The 17,376-nt window shown below is 45.5% G+C and overlaps 1 protein-coding gene across 1 annotated transcript in view; it reads left to right on the top strand.

Moving 5' to 3' along the window:
• Positions 1–13,114, top strand: part of Tdrd9 (tudor domain containing 9) — a 105,795-nt gene extending 92,681 nt beyond the window's left edge. The window contains exons 32-36 of the mRNA XM_057782702.1: positions 327–423; positions 3,425–3,563; positions 6,249–6,367; positions 10,947–11,019; positions 12,479–13,114. Of these exons, the coding sequence (XP_057638685.1) occupies positions 327–423; positions 3,425–3,563; positions 6,249–6,367; positions 10,947–11,019; positions 12,479–12,580 (530 nt within the window). The 3' untranslated portion in view covers positions 12,581–13,114. The remainder of the gene's footprint in view (positions 1–326; positions 424–3,424; positions 3,564–6,248; positions 6,368–10,946; positions 11,020–12,478) is intronic.
• The last annotated feature ends 4,262 nt before the right edge of the window (positions 13,115–17,376 follow it).

Raw genomic sequence — 17,376 nt, 5'->3', positions numbered from 1 at the left:
ATTAAATGATTCTTGTTCCTCCATGTTTTTCTACAAAGTTTTTGGCTGTTGGAAATCCTGATAAGATAGCCTCACAAGAGAATAAAGAAAGCAGTAACTAAATGAGTTACTCTTTTCAGGGATAAATACCTAAGCATGGCCACGAGTTTATCTGTAGGATGCGTGGGAGCCAAAGGCAGGGCATATGTTCCTTGAAGGGGACCCAGGTGGCCAGATGCAACAGAAGAGGAGCCAGCTGGATTAGGAGGGGTCAGCAGGGGCTCTCCCCGTCACACCCTAAGCAGTGTATGATGCAGGTCTGACGCTGGCTGTCTGCTGTGTGGCAGGGTCTACCATGCTCCTGAGAGAAACGTCCCTGATGCCTCACATCCCAGGCCTCCCAGCACTCCTCAGCATGCTGTTCGCGCCAGTGATGGAGTTAAGGTAGGTGTGGACCTCAGCTGGGTCTGTGTGCAGCTTTCACAGCCAGAGTCTAGGCAGGGCAAAGAAAATGACAGAATCTGCGGAGGAATTGGTTTGCAGCCCATCTTGTATTGGTTCAGTTTTCTCTGCTTCCACATGATTCTGTCTTGCTATTGTTCATGACCCTTGACTTGGGAGAGTTTGATTTCTTAAGTTTTAGTTTTGTGGTGATACCAAAGTAACACTTGTTTAGGCTCTCTGGTTAGTGATGCCAGCAAACTCCAGGCTGCTGTTGTAGCATGATGGCCAACATGTCCGTATGCTGTGATATTCAGAAGGCTGAGTGTAAACAATGCATTTTCCACTTGGGGTATTTTTGGCTTGCATGTTGTTGTGGCTTGAGCCTCGGACGGCACTGTCCTGGGAGACTGTGGAGCGTTTGGGACTTGAGGCCTAGATCACTGGAGCCAGGCTTGGGAAGACATAGCAGCTTCTAGTTCTTGCCTGCTTCCTCTGCTTCTAGTTCCTGCCTGCTACAGTGTGAACCAGGAGCTGTCACTCTACCCTGCTCCTACCACAGTTGACTGAACCCCCAGACTGAACAAGAGTAAACGCCAGCACTCAGGCTGCTCCTGTCGGGGGTTATCACTGTGATAGTCCTCTGGAAGGAGAAGGACATCTTGTGTTTTGACTTCTGTAAAGAGCTGCTCAGACACTTGTCAGGGTGCAGGCAGCATTCCAGGGAGCTTAAATCAGACAAAAGAAATATGACATGGAGTTAGAAATTGAATAGTAGATAAAAGTGGCATCCTGTTGTCTGCGAGTGCCAGTGAGGAATCCTGTGAGCCTCTCTTCCGTGGGAACGAGGGAGTAAAGAAGAACCACTAATTGGATCATAGCTCTCGTGCAGATATCCAACACGGATTTCCCCACAGACTTCAGAGCCCTGGGAGATGAGAAAGTCACTCTGCTGCTTCATACATTCTCTGTGGAAGGGAGAAACAGAGTTAACTTTGGTCGCTGTCTTAGTCAGGGTTGTGATTGCTGTGAGGAAACACCGTGACCAAAGTAACTTGGGAAGGAGACGGTTTACTCCGCTTCCGCTTTACAGTTCACAGGAAGTCAGGGCAGGACTCTGGAGGCAGGAGCTGATGCAAGGCCATGCAGGGTGCTGCTTACCTGCTTGCTTCCTGTGGCTTGCTCAGCCTACTTCTTATGGAACCCATGACCAACCACCCAGGGATGGCCCCACCCACAATGGGCTGAGCTCTCCCCGTTGATCTCTAATTGAGAAAATGCCCTATGGCTGGATCTTAGGGAGGCATTTTTCTCAGCTGAGGTCCCTCCTTTTGGATGACACTAACACTACCCAGGACAGTCACTATGACAATATGCCTGAGAAAAGCAACTTAGGATAAAGGTTTGTGTCCATTCACAGTGCCGTAGGCTTCAGCACACACGCATGTGACTGTGGTCTGGGGCCTGTAGCAAGGCAGAGAATTAGGATGGGACATGTGGCAGAACAAAGCCACCCAAGGCAGTAAATAGGGAGAGAGAGAGGAGGGGCCAGGGTCTCGGTACTGTCCAAGATCTCCTAGACCCTACCTCCTCCAAAGGACCACAGGCAGCAGACTAAAACTTTACAGTGCTCTTTGGGGAGGACCTGAGACTCAGATCACACTGCATTGCTTGCTTGCATTCCTTTACCTATTAAGACATAAATGAAGCAGAACCCAGGTGTGACACATGCCTGTAAAGCATAGGGGTTGAGAGTGATTGGTGGGGAATGATGGGCTGTAAGTTAAAGGCTGGGTCTGGGCTGCTGGACCAGACCGTCTCAAAAACAAAAAAGAAGAAGATGAGCTCAAATGTATGTGTTCTACATGAGAGCAACAGGTGAGGGGTCATGATGATCTAATAAAACGTGTTTCTTATCTCTGTTCTAAAAAGGTTTTAAATTGAAATAATGATAAATTACATTAATAATATAGAAGAATTTAGAGAAACATTTTAAATTTTTATTGCATTTAAGAAAATATTTTAGATTTATTTATTTTATATTATGTGTATAAGTGTTTTGCATGCATGTTCATGTATGTACACATGTATGTACACCATGTGCGTTACTGGTGCCAGGCAAGGTCAGAATAAGGGGGCATTTAAGATTCTCCAGGAACCGGAGTTACAGATTGTTTGAAGTCACCATGTGAGCTATAGGAATAGAACTCAGGTCTTTCGCAAGAGCAGTTGATGGTCTTAACTGCTGTGCCATCCCTCCAGCCCATCTTCTATTTATATATATTTACATATTTTTGCATGTGTTTGCCACAGTGTGCATGTGGAGGTCAGTGGAGAATTTGCAGGAGTTTGTTTTTGCCCCTGGGATTGAACTCGGGTTGTTGGGTTTGGCAGCAGGTGCCTTATTCCGAGTCTCATGTTGGACCTAAGAAACACTTCTGATGACTTTACAATGGGATTAACTCAAAACCCAGGCTCTAAGTCTGAACTCTTGTTTTTAGCATCTACGGTTAATTATACGCAGGATCTCCTTTTGCTTTTATTGGCTGATGACGGAGATGTCTTATTACCTCATCTATTACAAAGAGAATTAAAAACCCAGCGTTAAGTACTGGAGAGATGGCTTAGAGAGTAAGAGCACTGACTGCTCTTCCAGAGGCTCCCAGCGCTCACATGGCAGCTCACAGCCATCTGTTACTCCAACACCTTCTTCTGTCTTCTGAGGGCACTAAACATTAATGTAGTATACATAATACATGCAGGCAAAACACCCATACACATAACATAAGATTTTGAAAATGTGTATAAGAAACCCAACATTGTGTTAATGCGCATATTTAACCTATCATCCCTTAGTGATATTTAGTCTGTGTTTCTGTGTAAAAACTGAGGAGTCACATGATTTAATTACAGTACTAGTGCAAGGAAACACCAGGTCACTTGAGCAGTCACATGTCCAACCTTGAAACAGTGGCTTAGCTGAACTCCTCTAAATGCCTTTCAGAGTTGACCGTGATGGCAAATGCTATACTGGGGTCCTTTGTGGTTTGGGATGGAATTCAACTACGGAGGCCCCTATACTGCCAGAACACGACATTGAGCTGGCCTTTGACGTGTGCTTCAACGTGGAGGACATCGTTGAGGTACGTGTGGCATAGTCGTGGATAGCAATTCTCTGCTGCTTGCTTTTGCACCCATGTGACTTAGCATCTGCCACACTGTTTTACGAGATGTGCTTGCCTGCTTCCCACGTGGGCTGTACCAGTGCGTGCGGCTTCTTGATGTCCTCCGGGCTCTCATTTTCATAGACTCTGTGGTCCCCTCCTGCTAGTACACACAGGGAGATAAAGAAACAAGCCCTGCCGCACCTGGCCTTGGTGCTGCAGGCTGGGTGCCGGTTTCCTGGAGAGCAGCTATCAGGCTCTGTGGCGGCTTTTAGAGTGTACCCAGCAAGTGGGTAGATGCCAATGAAAAAATGTTTGTTTTTCCTTTTTTGTTTCATATTTCCTTATTCTAGTAATTCATGTCTTTTTGCATTTTACAAAATACCTGAAAACTGACCCTTCTCTAAAATTCATTAAGAAATGTCACTCCAGAGTGCCTTTCCTTCTCAGAAGTGCCCGGTGTAGCTGAGGGCAGGGAAGGAAGGGGCTGCTGACTCACGCCGTCCTGAGTCCTGGAGGGATGGCTCAGTTGTGAGAGCCCTTGAGGTTCTTAAAATGGTTCCTTTGATCACAGACTTAATTGGAAAATGGAAAACAAGTATTGTAGAAGCAAATGGACCATATGTGAGTCTGGGTTGGCACAAATCTGTGGGTGTGCACCGAGGTGCTGTCTGTGAAGAAAAGATCCTGGCAAGACCACTAAGAAAAGTTGTATACTGGGTGAAGATATTTATTACATGCTTGATTGCATCCACAGTATATTAGCAACTCTTATATTCACTAGTAAAACATGCAACCAAGTAAAATGTGATGGAAATGAACACAGGAGAAGCTGTGCAACCTACGTCATAAGGAAAATGCAGACAGGGAGCCTCACAACCAGACTGCACTCCCTAGCCCTCAGTGCTGACAGTGACAGCGGGGGGGGGGGGGGGGGGGGGGGAGGCAAAGGCCAGCGAGAAGTCTTAGTTCTCTACGTGGACTGCAGAGGGGTTGCCCTTTGGAGGTCAGGTCTCCTTCCAGATTAAATTTATGACCATGCCATTCGACCCAGTAAGTCACTTGAATAAGGAAATATGAAAAGAAAAACAGAAACAAACATTTTTTTAAAAAATTTTTACAGAGTCAAAAGCTGAAAGATGTGAAAAATGTGTGTTCTCAGAGAGCCTGTGTGAGTGTTAGCAGCTTCATTCATAACTGCTGCTGTTAGTGATGTCTTTTGACAGGGGAGTGTATAAGCAAGCTGTGATTATACAACAGAGAAGTATTTGGCAGTAGAAAGAAATGAGTGATTCATACAAGAGTATGAATAAAATCCTACAAGCATTTACTATAGGAATTGGGGGTGCATCTGTGTGGACCTGCTAGGAAGACATCTGTACAAGAAGCAGCTGCGTGGTTGCTAGGAGATAGGGAAAAGTGAATAAATGCACTGGGAGCATCTAGAATCTTGAAGACAAAAGGAATGAAGGTAGAGGACACGGTGTGCACTTGCCCACCTCTAGGTGTCTCCAGATAGTGGGCTTTTATTGTATGACACACACCCCACACGGGGTATCAGGGCTCCCAGTATGGGATAGTCTGTGGAAAGGAACAGCAGGCATAGTTGTGGCAAATGTCACACGTACTTATGTTGAAGGAGTAAAGAGAAAAGGAGCTTGGGGAAGAAAAAGAGAGGAAAAGGAGGCTCCGTTTGAACACTGCCCTGTAGTTGGTAGCTTTGGGGGTTAGGGAGGCACAAACCTGCGGGACTGAAGGCGTTTTCCATATTATTGGGGTGACTATATAAGGCAATGGATTTGGGGACTGTGGTTGTTAATAAACAGGAATTAAAAGTGAGTAAGAAAGGTTAGTGTGACTTCTGGGGTACTGGATTAGAGCCAGAGACACCAGAGTGGATTCAAGGTTAGCTAGTGCTGTAGGGCAGCTGGGTAGAGAAACAGTTGGAGGTCAGTTTGTGATGTCCAGCTCCGGGAGGGCTGCCTGTGAGGCAAAGAGCATAGCTGACACTCAGCATGTGGGTTCTAATGGGATTACCTGGGTTGGATTTCTCCTTGAAGAAACTTCTTTCTCTAGGAAGGGAGCAGGAAATGCCGGTGCCCAGAGCATCTTACAGCCCAGGAAGGAAGCACATGAAGCACACAGGGTAGGACATCCAAGGATAGAGGAGTCAGCGAGAGGGCTGAAACAGTGTTGAACAGCAAAGTACATGTATGGAATTATAACCCGGAATATAAAATAACCACATGTCTAGGTAGAGAAATAGACAGTTGGGAGAAAAATAGCTCTTATAAAGTTACTGGGAGTTGAGGAGGGCCATGTGGATCTCTGAGGACAGACAAGCCTGATGAGCCTACACCAGAGAAGACATGGGATGTTGAGTGTGGTTCTTGGGCCTGGGTCCTGGAGAAGCAATGGGATGCTAATAGAAAATGGGTCCAATCTACATCCATGGCTGGCATCTCCGCTGTGACAAATGTGAGAGGGGCTGGGTATGGGCTGATGGGTCCTGTCTGTTCTCTGCTGTTATTTCTGTCGTTTTGCCAATCCTCTAAACTTGACTGATGTGAGTCGAAGAACACAGCTTTGAATGCTGTGACCTGTTTACTGTGGGATGAAATACAACTGTGTGTAGCCACATAGTCTGTTACCGTTCCTTTACAGATTAACATTCTTAGGGCTGCTATCAACAAGCTAGTATGTGATGGACCAAATGGATCCAAGTATCTTGGGCCTGAAAGAATTGCAAAGTTACAGGAGAATGCACGTCAGAAACTTCTAGGGTAAGCTATGTGGTACCATACTGGTAAGGTATACTAGGCAATATACAGCCTGTGTGTGTGTATGTGTGTTGTTTTGTTGTGTGGATGTTTCAGGTTATATAGGAGATATGACAGATAAATTATTAAGTGGGATTCTAGTGCTGAGGCACCTCTGGAGGTACTGGGTGTCATGTCTGTGTGTCTGGGACTCAGACAAGGCAGAATAATCATCATCCATGTGACCTTTAAGGAAATCATGGTAAAGAAAATATTTTATGTAGCAGGGCAGGACACAGGGACCACAGAGTGGTGCGATATCCCCATCACTAGTTAAAGATTGGGGCCCAGGGGAGAGAAATGGAGTCTGTGCCTTGGAGACTAGGTGGTCCTTTGACCATACCTCCCTTGTACCTTTCATCTCTCATTGGCAGCTCCATTCACAACCAGAGTTCAGAGATCAAGGGGTGTGTATTAGCACCCTCAATGGGCTACCTCTGCCTCCCAAGTGCTGGGATTATAGGAATGTGCCACTGTACCATCTAGTTTCTCTCTCTCTTTCTCCCTCCCTCTCTCCCCTGTCTGTGTGTGTATGTCAAGCTTGAGTTGATGTTTTATATACATAAATTACTTACAAATATATGCCCATGGGGCCAGCATCCAGGTCATGAACAATGAGTATTGGTGATCTCCTGTGGCTTCCTATGGCACCGTTACCCGTAGGAACATTACACAACATGCAGTCTCGGTCTCTGTGAGTTCATATGTGAGCTTTGTCATGTTGATAAGAGGATGTCCTCCTTCTCTGGCTCTTACACTCTTTCCACCTCCTCTTCTGAGGGGATCCCTGAGCTCTGAGGGGAGCCCTGAGACATCCCATTTAGGACTGAAGGTCTCTCTTATTCTCTGTGTAGTGTCTGTATTTGTTCATCTGCTGCAGGAGGAAGCTTCTCTGATGATGGCTGAACAAGGCACTCATCTATGAGTATAGCGGAAGTCATTTTACCACTACATCCCCCCATTTTTAGGCCAGTGTTACTTGGTTTTCCCCTAGGCCCCTAGGTTATCTAGTCTCCAGCTCTTGGTCGCCCAAGCAGTGTCAGATAGGGGTTACATCTTTTGGAGTGGGCCTAAGTCAGATAGGTTATTAGTTGGTTCCTCCCACAAGCTTTGTAACACCATTGCCCTAGCGCATCTTGCAGGCAGGACACCACAGTAGATTAAGGGTTTGTGACTGGTTTGTGTTGGTTACTCTTTTGATAGGGTGCGAAGTACCTTTCTGTATCAAAGATGCTGGAACACAGGGTGAAGGCTTTATGTAGGCACCAGCTCAACATCTCCATGTTCAGTATAGATGTTGTGCTCAGCAGTAGTCTTGTTGTCAGATTGTGGAGAGCAACCTATAGTCTTGGCAACAGTCTGGATTGTTGGGGGACTCCCATGGGGTCCCTTTGGCCAACAACTCAATTAGATGGTATTGGAAACTTCATTGTGTGACAAGAGATGGCCAGTTGGGATTCTGTCTCCCCCATTATTTGGTGATTTTATTCAGATCAGCTTCATATATGTACATATTTTAAGAAATTTCTACTAAATTAGGTTTCCATACTACCTGTCAAATGCTCCTTGGTTTAGCTGTCTCTCCATATTCCCTCCCCTTCCCTACTTGATCCTCCTATTCTGGCTCCCCCTTCCAACCATGTCTGTCTGTCTGTCTGTCTGTGGCTATCTATCTGTCTGTCTGTCTGTCTGTCTGTCTGTCTGTCTGTCTCCCTTTCCTAACAAGATGTGTCTGTCCCCTCCAGTCCCGGACTCTATACCTTTCCTCTGTAGTTCTGTGGATTGTTACTTTGTTATTGTTGACTTAACAGCTAATACCTACATGTAAGCAAGTGCATACCATATTTATCTTTCTGGGTCTGGGATACTCAGGCTGATTTTTTTTCTACTTCCATCCACTTGCCTACAAATTTCATGAGTCTCACTGTCTTGCTGTGGTTACCTAGTAAGTTTGAAACCAGCCATCATTTGTCTTCCCATTCACGTCCTTTGGCTGTGTCTACTGGCCAGAGTCTTTGCCTCCCATGGCCACATCGGCGTCATGACCACATTGTGGTCAGTCTGCACAGAAAGCCTCGCTAGAATGGGACAGTGTTCTAGTGAATTTGGGAATTTTCATTTGTGTGTGTGTGTGTGTATGTATGTGTGTGTTCAAGACAGGGTTTCTCTGTGTAGCCCTGCCTGTCCTGGAACTCACTCTGTAGACCAGGCTGGCCTTGAACTCAGAGAGATCCTAGTGCTGGGATTAATGGTATTCCACCACCACCTGACAGAAATTTGCCATGTTAATAGTAAAGCAGGACTATTAGCTGGTCTTTCATTTCTTTCTTGTATGCGTGCATGTTCATGTGCATGAGTGTGCCGTGGTGTGAGTGGGGCATGGTGTATGTGTGCACCGTGGTGTGCATGGCCTCAAGTGTTGGTACTCATCTTTCATCTTATTCGAGGCAGAATCTCTTGTTGACCCTGCATATGCGAGGCTTGCGTGCTCGGTGTAGGCATGTTAGATTACAGATGTGGGCCCATTACATGCAACTTTGTGTGTCCAGAGGATTTCAAATCCAGTTTGCATGCTTGCATGGCAAGTGGCAAGTGCTTTATCCACTGAGGCATCTTCCCTGTCCCTCTTTCCTCTCCTAACTCTGCTTTAGTTTTTAGTAAGCAAATCCTGGGCTTTTGTATAATTATTTTTAAGTTTTAATTATGATTTGTTCATTTCTTAAGAGTGATTACACGTGGATCTCTTAGTTGTGATTCTTTTTTTTTTATTTTCGAGACAGGGTTTCTCTGTAGCTTTTGAGCTTTTGGTTCCTGTCCTGGAACTAGCTCTTGTAGACCAGGCTGGCCTTGAACTCACAGAGATCTGCCTGCCTCTGCCTCCCGAGTGCTGGGATTAAAGGTGTGCACTACCCCTGCCCTACTTCTTACTTGTGATCTTAACCTGACTGGTTAGTTTTGGTAGGTTTGTAGGATTTTCTGTGTGCAAGTTCATTATCATTATTGTGAATACCTCTTTTCGTCTCCAGTGTTAAGAGTGTTTTAAGGTCTATTTTGTCTGATGCTAATACAGCTGCTCTTGCTCCCCTGGGCTGGTATTTTCATGGTGTAACTTTCTATTCTACTTGTAATCTAAAATTGCTTTTAAAAAACTTAATCTGTTTTTTAATCAATTAAGTTTCTTCCTTGACAGTTTGATAAAATGTATAGTATGTTCTGTTTACCCTCACACTTTTATACCACTGCGGCCATGTCTCCCCACCCCACCCTGTAGCCCATATTTATACCTCTTTGTTTTGTGACCCAGTGATTTTAATCACGGCTTTTTGTGTGACTACACATTTGGAACTGCCTGTTGGAGCCTGGTGGGCTCCCCATTGAGTACACAACTGAAAACAGCGGCTGTCCTGGAGGGGTAGGGCCAGTGACCCCTCCAAGATCGTGAGATTGACTGTTGACAGCTTCGTCTTGTGCAGGCCGGGTACAGTCAGCTGCCACTGCTGTGGGATCATGCTGGACAGCTGTCATGCCCTGGAGATTTCACAGCTCTTCTCCCTTGTTTCCTGCTGATACACTCTTTCTGTTCCCTCTCCAAGTATTTTCTGAGCCTTAGAAGGTAGTGGTATAGATGTGGTGTTTCGGGAAGGGCACTCATCTCTGCCTGTTTCTGTTCATGAGGACATTACATTGCATACCTTTTTTGTGCACATGCACTGCGCGGTCTTTGAGCAGTGACCATTCGTCCAGCTACTGCTCTGCTCTCGCGATCATTTTTCTTCAGTCTTTTTCCCCACTCTCTTTCAGATTGTATCTTTTCACATCATATTTGATCTTTTAAAGGTAACATCTGGGGAATTTCCATTTCAATTATTTTGCTTATTGCTTATAGAATTTCTATGTTTATATAGTTTTCCATTTTAAGGTTGATGTATTGTTTTTTCTCTGTATGGTTTCTATTGTATTGCCGTCATGCTTTAAGCCTTTCAGTGTAGCATGTGTATGTCATGCCTGCTTTGAAGTCTGTGTACTGATCCCTCATCTGCATCTGCTCACTGAGCCTCTGTCCCTGCTCCTTCTTCCTGAATAGAGTCACATGATCTTGTCTCCTGATTGTCATGTCTTATCATTTTTGTTGTTGAAAATTTGGAAATTTTAGGTAATATATATAATAATCTCCCTAAAGTCTATTGTGTTCTATTTCTTCATTTTTAAATGAACTGTACATTAAAATATTATCATAACTATATACATTTTGACACTTTGAAAGTCGATCACAGTTCTAATTCTGGGATATTTGTAGACTTTAAACACACATACACATTTTTTAAAAAAGATCATCCGGCTATTTTTTAGTGCTAATGAATAATTAAAATAATTTGCTGGGTGTGGTAGCACATATATAACCCCAGCTCGGGAGACTACTGAGGCAGGGGGATCACAAGTTTGAGACCAGCTTGGACTAGATAGTAAATCTGAAACCATCCTTTAGCTACAAAGCAAAAGTAGCCAACAGTAAAACCTTTGGTTTGCTTTTTAAAAATTGTAGCTTGTTCTGCCGGTTGAAGCCTCGAGAGAAGATTATTCCTAAATGGCACGAAAACCCCTATGAGTGGAACCAGGTATGTGGGCGCTGGATGCCTGGAGGAGCAGCTGTTGCTGGGTGAGGGAAAGTACCTGGGAGGGCATGGGCTCAGACCCAGGACAAGAATCTCCAGGCAAAGTAGATGGCTAGACAGCTGTTTCTGAGTGCTGTGTTTGCTCAGTCGTTGGAGGAAGAAGCTTGGGAAGGGACCTGCAGCACTTGGTAGTGTTGAAAGTTGCCTTGTCATGCCTGCCATGCAGGGTGACATGGTGGCTGGGCGCCCTGTGTCTGCCAGACAGTTAGAGCAATGCATAGCAGGAGAGTGGATCAGATACTGTGACACACCTCCTGGTTCTGGGGACTGGACTTCTGAGCTGGTGTGCCCCAGGGTCGAATCTGGTGCCTCTGTGGGGATAGCTGCCTTGCTGTGTGCTTCCGCAGCACAAAGAGAGCTCCGTGGTGTCTTTTACAAGGGTGCTGACCCCAGTGTCCTCTTCCTCTAGCCCTAGCCACTCTAGAGAGCCCACCCCCTGGTCCTGTCACTCTACAGACCAGCACCAGGGCACAAGTCGGCTATGCAGCAGGGTGTGGCCCCTCATGTCCCTACCATCTCTGCAAGCTTTAGAAGGGAAGTGAGTTGTTTGAGGCTGGGGAGCTGAAGGGAGTTGTCAGTTTCAGCCCTAGGGTCAGGGATGCCTTTGTGAGCTGGGCAGGGCTTTCCTTGTCCTTTGATCACTCTGTGCCCCTCAGTATGTTTTGTTTCTACCCTGAGAGCAAGGTTTTCCCATTTCAATGCATTCTGCCTCTCCATGTTCCTCTGAGTGGCTTCTCTGTGGCTTCTTCAGGGCTGTCACTGTGCCAGCCGCCATTCCAGACTTCTGTGTACAGCCCCAAGTTTGTCAAGCAGGGTCCGTCAAGTTGGCACAATAATTGGAAACAATTGAAAGCAGAGTTGTATTTGAAAGTAGTGTGCTTGAGAAAATGTTCTTAAATAAGTATACCAGTCACGGCTCCCACATACACAGTGTATGGGAGATTTCTCAGTAAGGTTTCCTATTTTACCCTATTATTAAACATCAGTTTAAAAATGTATGATCAGGGCCAAGGGCCAGCAAAATGGTTTAGCTTGATGACCCCTTGCAGCCACATGGTGGAAGGAGAGAACCAGCTATCACAGGTGGTCCTCAGACCTCACACATGTGCTGTGGCGCATGCATGCATGCCTGCACATTTGTGCATATATATATATATACACACACACACACACACACACAAATAAATAAATGAGATTTAAACCCTTGCAGTGCCTATTCGAATGGATGATCAGTGTGTGGTGTGAATTATGAAAATGAAGAAGCATCTGCAGATCGTTTTGTAAAATGGAAAAAACAATTTTGTCTCACATGTCCACATCTGTGTGCACATAATTTTATGGATTTGGTGTCCAGGCAGATCTCACCAAGAGCCTGACTTGGTTCTCTTCTCTGTCCTCCCAGGTGGATCCAAAGTTGGTCATGGAGCAGGCTGATAGGGAAGGCAGCCAAGGGAAGAACACTTTCCTGTACCAACTCCACAGGCCTGTCGTGCTCAGTCCCTGACTGGCTGGGGCCTGCGTGCCCTGTGGGCGGTGGCTGAGGTCAGCTAGAGGCTCCCCTGCAGCCCCCCCCCCCTTCTGCCTGGAGGTTTCTCCTTATTACCACTTTTGCTCAGAGTGGAGAGTGGGGTTTCTGTTTGGGTGGGGAAAATTGGAAAGTCTAGTCTTTTCTAGAATGGGGTCATGGTATTAAATACTCTGGAAAGCATAGTTCTGAAAGAAGATTTTGTTTTGTGAAAAAGCTGTATTTTGCTTAAAATATATGCGGGTATTTCTGAGTAGCCAGTCCTGGGGGACAAGGTTCCAGATGTGCTTGTATGCCTGTCCTGTCACAGGCTTAGCTTGGGGTGCTGGAGAGAGCTGGACTGGTGGCTTAACTATGGGGCATCACATAGACCCCCCACCCCCAAATACGTGTGGATATGCATGTGTGTGTCTAAAAACCATGTGGCATTTTCTGATTTTTTTTCCTCACAAAAATATGTGGTTTTGGTACAACTTCGGTTTTGTATATTTAGGACTTGTAGTGAAGTCAAGCCTCTGGAAATTAGAGACTTGACCTGGCAACTGGCATAGCTGAGGAAACAATAAAAGCATTAGACACTGTCTGTTTCTGATCGTTTTTGTCAGAGGACATGTTATTTTCTTGGTTGGCGTTCTGTTGCTGTGAAGAGACACTGTGACCATGGCAGCTCTCATAAGAAGGAAAGCGTTTAACTGGGGCTTGTGTGCCATTTCAGAGGTTTAGTCAGTCATGGAGGAGAGCATGGTGACAGGCATGTTGCTGGAGATGCAGCTGAGAGAGAGCTACATCCTTATTTGCAGGCAGAGAGAGTAATCTGGGTCTGACTTTTGAGCCCTCCCCCAGTGGCAGCTTCCTTCAAGGCCACGCCTCCTGAGCCTCCAGTCCTTCTCAAGCAGCACCATCCCTGGTGATGACTCAGCGTCTAAGGGGGGGCCTTCTTATTCAGACCACCACAATTATGTATTTCAGCCTGAAAAGATTTGTTTATAAAACTGGTAAAGAGATCACAGACACCTCTCGGAGGATGCATGCGTACATTAGAAGCATCTGTTGCCATTTTCTGAGAGAAGCAGCTGTGAGGGCTCATGCTGTAATACAGCACACGGGCCGAGGCGGAAGGCAAGAGGGTCAGGCTTAGCGATGCTCGCCTGAGATCAAAGAGCCAAAATCAACCTACCAAACGGTCAAGAACTGCCCAGGGAGGTGAGCGGCTTGGGGAATGCTGGTGTTCAGCTGTGCAGGGAAACTTAGAAAACAGACTGTGGATGGTGTACAAGGATGGTGAGATGGGGTAGCCCATGCCAGCTGCACTGCGGTGTAAGTGGAGACTATGCTCTCATTCCCAGCCACCCAGACGCGGATAATCACACATAAACTATATTAATTACAACACTGTTTGGCCTATTAGCTTAGGCTTCTTATTAACTAACTTACATCTTAAATTAACCCATTTCTATTAATCTGTATCGCCATGGGGCTGTGGCCTACTGGTAAGGTTCTGGCATCTTCTTTGGCAGCTACATGGTATTTGCCTGACTCTGCCTTGTTTCTCCCTGCATTCAGTTTAGTTTTCCCTTCTGGCTCTATTCTGCCCTGCCATAGGCCAAAGCAGCTTCTTTATTAACCAATGGTAATAAAGCATATTCACAGCAAACGGGGGAATCCCGCATCACTGCACAGAACTGAAGTGCAGGTAAAGGGAAGGGCTAGAGTCGACCAGCACACACTTGCAACGATGGGCCTGCTGCCTTTGAAGTCAAGGGTGTTTTCTTGTCTCCAGAGAACCTACAGCAAGTATCTGAGCCAGTCAGTATCTGCCTCGAGAAACCGTCTGTCGTTCCAGGAGAGCCACTCTGAAATGAAGCCTGTGAGAATGTCATGGAGTAGGAGGCCAGCCTGGAACACAAAGTGACATGAAAGCTGCTTCCCTGCGAGGACCATCAGCTTGGGAAGCTCAGTGCAGATGGCTACAACTCGGCAGCATCGCAGGACGAATGTGCCAGAGACTCCTGAGCCGCAGCAACTGGTGTCAGCCCTGCTGCGGGGTATGCAGGCTACTCTCATTGGTTCCTAGCAAACGCCACAGAGCAAAGAGGGGAAAGAATAAAACCACAGCCTCATGCTCCCTGCTAGTGCATACGTAGCTCGCGTGGCTGCACAGAGTGCACCTGGTGATGTGCCAGTCTCCTTGGTAAGGAAACATGCCCACTTTGTTTGCACGTATATACAGTTGATTTCTTCCTTTTATGGTTTTTTTTACATTGTTTTGTGTATGTACGCACATGTGCATAATGCACATGTGGAGGTCAGTTCCTTCCACCATGTGGCTTCTGGGACTGGACTCAGCATGTCAGGCTTGACAGCAAGTACCTGTACCTGCTGAGCCATCTCTGTCGCCTTCTTTCCCTTTTATCCTAATACTTTTCCATTTCCCTTTTCCTTTTCTGTAATTGAATCTTCTTCACTCGCCCTTTACAATTTTCTACTTGTGTTAACATTTCAGTTTATCTAGTTATTTTTGCCCTTTCTTTTGTTATATTGTAGTGATTGTATTTGGTGGCTGTTGTATTTATGCATCTTGGTTGGTTGGTTGGTATCATGGTTGTTGTTTCTTCCTGAGCAGTGCTGGAAGCAAGCCTTGTGCCTCAGGTGTTTTAGACAGATGCTCACCCACTGGGCCGCACTTTCTGACAGGCTGAGAGAAATTGCACAGCTATAACTTGATCCACTCAAACACTGGTAGCTACTTCAACTTGAAGAACAATGAAGAGGAAAGCTGCCATCTCACAGCCTGGCCCCAGCAAGGCATGGTCAGGGGGCCTGAAGTCCTGCTTCTCGCCATCCACCCTCATACAACCATAGAGGAACACCTGTGGTCTCTGCACCTAGACGGACCTTAGCGTGCACAGGCTGCTTCTGGGCCCTTTCAGACCACACATTACTGATAAGACTAGAAGAGTAGCCATGGATGGTACCCCCCAAATAATCTCACACTTCAAACCTACCTTCATGGATTTTCAGAGGTTCTCCACTTCTGTCAGACCTACAGAGAAAGTCTGTCATGGAGACTTTGTCATGGTATGCATTGTGCCACAACCTAACCACAATCACACCCTTGACAAGATGGCTCCTCAAGAAAGCCCTTCCATAACATTGAGAGAGCTTGCATCCTGCCATAGACAGATTTCAACATAGAAACAGGTATGGGAAAAGGCAACATGAATCCTTTGAATATTCATAATTCTCTAGTATGTGATTGCAAAGATTTTAAAGTGAAATACTGGACAAGTATTCAGAAGAAAGATTTTATTGAAATTTATTTTTGAATATGATCAAAATAGCTAAATGAGTCAAGGTGGTGGTGGCACAAGCCTTTAATCCCATCACTCGGGAGGCAGAGGAAGGCAAATCTCTGTGAGTTTGGGGGCAGCCTGGTCTACAAAACTAGTTCCAGAACAGCAGAGCTGTTTATTGCACAGACAACCCCTGTTGCAAAAAAATCAAAAAGAAAAAAAAACAGGTAAATGAATTAGGAAGTACAGGATATGAGAGAGCAATTAAAGAGTCTGGGAAAGGCTGTTCATGTTCAACATGAACAGCTTCGTCAGTGAGAAGACTGTGGAAAGCCAACAGGCCAGAGCAGCCAGAAGAATGAGTACCAAGCCCGAAGGCAAGCTGGTGAAACCTCAGCGTTCAGATTATAATAGGAATGAACAGCATGCATGGCCCTTGAGACGTCACCGAAAGACTAAGTACACATAGAATAGGAGGGACAAGGAGCTATAGGCATAAAGACATTAGGAAACCCATTTGATAAAATAATAGAAAATTTCCTAAATGTTGGGGAAGATGTAGACACCTCAAATAGATATGTCAAAGACAGAAACAAAAAACATTAAAAATTACATTCAATATACAGGCTACTGTATCCAGTAAGGCTGTTTTTTAAAATCAAAGGATAAAGATCTTCCATGAAAAATATAAGCCAGTGGAATTGACGCATTATAAAAGATATTAAAGGACTTCTACACCTAGAAGAGAGAGCAAGATAAATATAATCATGAGAATATAAGAAAGGACATCACTTAGAAGAGTAGGCAAGCAAACGTGGATTAGGAAACCATTAACTCGGTAAATCACCACTACAGGAGAAAGAAGCTTGACAGGAAGCAACCAGAGGCAGCAAAGTGACAGGAGATGCACTTTCACCCCAGCGTGAATGTCTGCATTCTCCACTTAGAAGACACAGAAACAATAATGCGCTATTTGAAGGAACCTCACTGGCAGTGGATGAGAGGACTCCGTGGTGTGTGTGTAAGAGTATCTGCCTTGTAAGCCTGATGACCTGAGTTTAATCCCTGGAACCCAGGGTAGAGGGAGAAAACTGACTCCCCAAAACCATCCTCTGACCTCCACACATGCCACAGGGGATGTGCACTTCACCCACATGTCACACACACAAAATGAGGTTTTTAAAAGAAACCTCACTGTTGACAACATAGACTGGAAGTGAAAGGATATAAAATGATACTCCAGTCTGAAAACACTCAGGTGCCATAGACATAGAGGAAATTAGAAGAGGCGAAAGTCACATAACGATAAATACCAACCAAGAATGTATACCAGGTGTAAATATATATGCATCAAACCCCTGAGAACCAGATTTAATTAAGCAAGCTACTGACCAAAAAGGAAGAGATGGGCCCCCCAAACAGTAACAGCGGGTGACTTCATTACCCCAAGCTCACTAGTAGATCCGCTATCCACACAATCCA

The sequence above is a fragment of the Chionomys nivalis genome, chromosome 10 (genome assembly GCF_950005125.1).
Source record: "Chionomys nivalis chromosome 10, mChiNiv1.1, whole genome shotgun sequence".
NCBI classification, from domain to species: Eukaryota; Metazoa; Chordata; class Mammalia; order Rodentia; family Cricetidae; genus Chionomys; species Chionomys nivalis.
The sequence above is the reverse complement of the archived record's forward strand: the minus strand, read 5'-3'. Positions and strand labels throughout refer to the sequence as shown.